General features: G+C 43.8%; 1 protein-coding gene across 1 annotated transcript in view; it reads left to right on the top strand.

Annotated features, from left to right (window-relative positions):
- GLG1 (golgi glycoprotein 1) overlaps positions 1-1,920 on the top strand; it is a gene marked incomplete at its 5' end in the record, with an annotated part of 17,041 nt that extends 15,121 nt beyond the window's left edge. The window contains 2 exons of the mRNA XM_010088125.1: positions 1,093-1,199; positions 1,651-1,920. Coding sequence (XP_010086427.1) covers positions 1,093-1,199; positions 1,651-1,818 — 275 coding nt within the window. The remainder of the gene's footprint in view (positions 1-1,092; positions 1,200-1,650) is intronic.
- Between the last annotated feature and the right edge of the window lie 1,020 nt (positions 1,921-2,940).

The following is a 2,940-nucleotide window of genomic DNA, read 5'->3' as shown; positions in this document are numbered from 1 at the left end:
GGTTCAGACCACTTGAAACATCATTTATTTAAGTATTTCCTCACCCATTTTTTTCCTGTTTGAGGTCAAGCTCCTGCACTTTGTTACTGCTGTTACGTTATCTGGCTGGGTAGTATGTATGGCTGTTTAAGGAAAGCTAGCGGGGAAAAAAGTTCTGAACTTTCCCAGCTTTCTGAGTTTGGCATTAAAAATAGCAGCCAACTATTCTCCTGATCATTATCTTTCCTGCTGCTTACTGAATGCCTTCCTGAAAATCTGGATATCCTTTATTTATTCCTGTTTTGTCATAATTCTTTTGATGTGTGTTCTGACATGTTTGCACCGAAGGTAGGCAGGAGCCTGTAGCTTAGAGAGGGATCTGCCTCTGAGGGTTGGAACTGACAATTGTGTTTAAAAAGTCAGGAGTTAGTTTAAAGTTTGCAGCCTGTTTGCTATGAACAAAATAACTCTTCACTTTGAGGCAGAAGCATCCAATTAGGGATGATTCAAGTAAGGTAGCATAAATAGAAAATGCAAAATGCTGGTGTCTCGTATGAGCATATAAAAGAGCTTGTGAGTTAGCCGAGCCCCTCGGTTGGCACCCAGAGCATTGTGATCCCCTTTCCTTTTCACAGGACTGTGTGAAAACTCAGGAAGTTAAACCTTTCCAAAACATCTTGTTGATCAAAAGAAACTCCTAACGAGCCTAAGGAGATAACACTGTTTTTTCCTGAGCTGAATTAGATCTTAGTTTTCTCTACAGGGTGGTGGCCTGGAATTTACAGTACAGCTCATTGAAGGTGGAAATTTATAAGACTTCATAAAATCTTATGTAGATCACATATCTTGGACCTGTACTGTAATGTCCTTTTGGAAGTCAAAAATTCCTTGCACCTCAAAATTCAATATTAGTCATGGATCTTGGTGAAATGACGAGCTTCAAGGGTACAGCAGGGCTTTGTATAGAATCTCTCAGGCTGGCTAGTCTGTGTGGAAAGCTGCGTAACAATCGGCCTTTATGGGCATTGAAGTGTCCCTTTCCAAGAGCCTTTCCATAGCATGTTGTTGAAGCCACTGTTACTATTTTGTAACACCATCCTCTGTGCTTTACAGAAATGTCGTGCTTAATGGAAGCCCTGGAAGATAAGCGCGTGAGGTTGCAGCCCGAATGCAAGAAACGCCTTAATGATCGTATTGAAATGTGGAGCTATGCCGCAAAGGTATCTGTTGGATCTTTCTGTTGCAAGCAATTTGTGAAAAATTTGACCTGTAATGAAACTCCTGTCTGTGAATGAAGTTTAGCATTTTGAGTTTGAGAACAATTGCAATCAGGTCTCCTTTTTTGAACTTGTATCTCTTACTCTCTCAGTGTCTGGGATACGTCCTCAACAGTGCAGAATTAAACTGACTTTCCTGCATGCAGGGCTCGGCCTCCTGTACAGAAGGTGTGGGGCAATGAAACAGGGTCAGCAGAACTTCCTGGCATAAAGCTGTCTCCTGAGCAGCAGTTCCTTCAGATGAATCATTGCAGGCCGGCTTGTTTGTGGTTCAGAACAGGTCTGACGTTGACAGGAGGCAATATCAGTACCAGAGGCTAAACCTGATAAATGCCAAGGCTGAGGGTCCCATGGAAAGGGCAGCTTGGCTCATTTATTCCCTTCTCACCTCCAGGTTGCCCCAGCAGAAGGCTTTTCTGACCTTGCCATGCAAGTTATGACCTCTCCGTCCAAGAATTACATTCTATCTGTGATCACAGTCGGCATCTGTGTACTCTTCCTCATTGGCCTGATGTGTGGACGCATCACAAAGCGGGTGACAAGAGAGCTCAAGGACAGGTAGAGCCTGGATTGCCTGCTGAAGAAATGCCTGCCCAGTGCCCAGTTTTGTACAGCCCTCCTCTGTATAGTCTACCCACCCCCTCTCGTGAGAGGAGAATAAAAAAAAAAAAAATTCAGAACAGCAGCAGGTGTTGGCTCAGTTTTCCCATCCTGGATCTCATCCACAGCCTCTTCATCCTATGAAAGTTGGTGCGCAACACTGGCAGCCCAGCCAGCAGCTTTTGTTACCCCTTTGTTAGCAGACTCTCATTTACCTGCCTGTAGACAAGTCTCTATTGTACTGTTGGAACTGCCTTCGCTCTCCAAATCAGACTGATATGACCTGCAGCTCAAGCAGTTTTTAAGTAAATTTTTAAAGAAAGACATATATCTGCATACCGACTATATGATTTAGGTAATGGTTCATACCAAAATCTAGTCATCCTCTGTGGCTGGGTGAAATTGAGGCAGGAAATGAAAGGGTAAATTGCATCTTACACCACAGTTGGCCTTGTTTTGGGCGTGTTGCTCATCTTATGTAAAGCATCTTCAGAGCATAGTCTTGGACAACCTAAGGACACCAGTCACTGGTGTCATCTCCTAGTGAATATCCTGCTTTTGTGACTGTGGATTTATTTGGCTGAAAAGATGTCCTCCTTTTCTTCCTCTGCCACTTGCAAGATAGAATAAAATACAGGCCAGGATCAAATACTCACGTGAACTGTACAACTTGTATCTCAGTAGGTGAAACACAACGGTGTAGACGCGAGGCACATAGAGCCTGTCAGTAGTGTTCAGTGCTGCTGTTGGCGGGCATGAAGTGCCCTGATCAGTTACTCAGTCAACGTTTTTATTAGTGACGATACAGTAAAATTCTAACACTCCTTTTATTTTACCTCATTGCTGCTAAGCTATTACCCTTCCGAATTAACTACCCACACATAGTATTGATGCACTGGCAACACAGTGCTCTGCCAGTCATGCAGAAAGCGTCTGAATGCTCAACGTGCTGTCAGTGAAACGGTCACTTGTGGGATAGTGCACTGGTTGGTAACGGGCTCGTCCAGGACTTCATGGTTTGAATGGTAGCACTGAAGAGTGGTTTTCATTTCCACAACCGCAATTGATAGTGATAGCAACTGGC

This window comes from Pterocles gutturalis, unplaced genomic scaffold (genome assembly GCF_000699245.1).
Source record: "Pterocles gutturalis isolate BGI_N339 unplaced genomic scaffold, ASM69924v1 scaffold902, whole genome shotgun sequence".
In the NCBI taxonomy this organism is placed as follows: domain Eukaryota; kingdom Metazoa; phylum Chordata; class Aves; order Pterocliformes; family Pteroclidae; genus Pterocles; species Pterocles gutturalis.
Note: the sequence above shows the minus strand (reverse complement) of the source record. Positions and strands in the feature narration are given on the sequence as shown.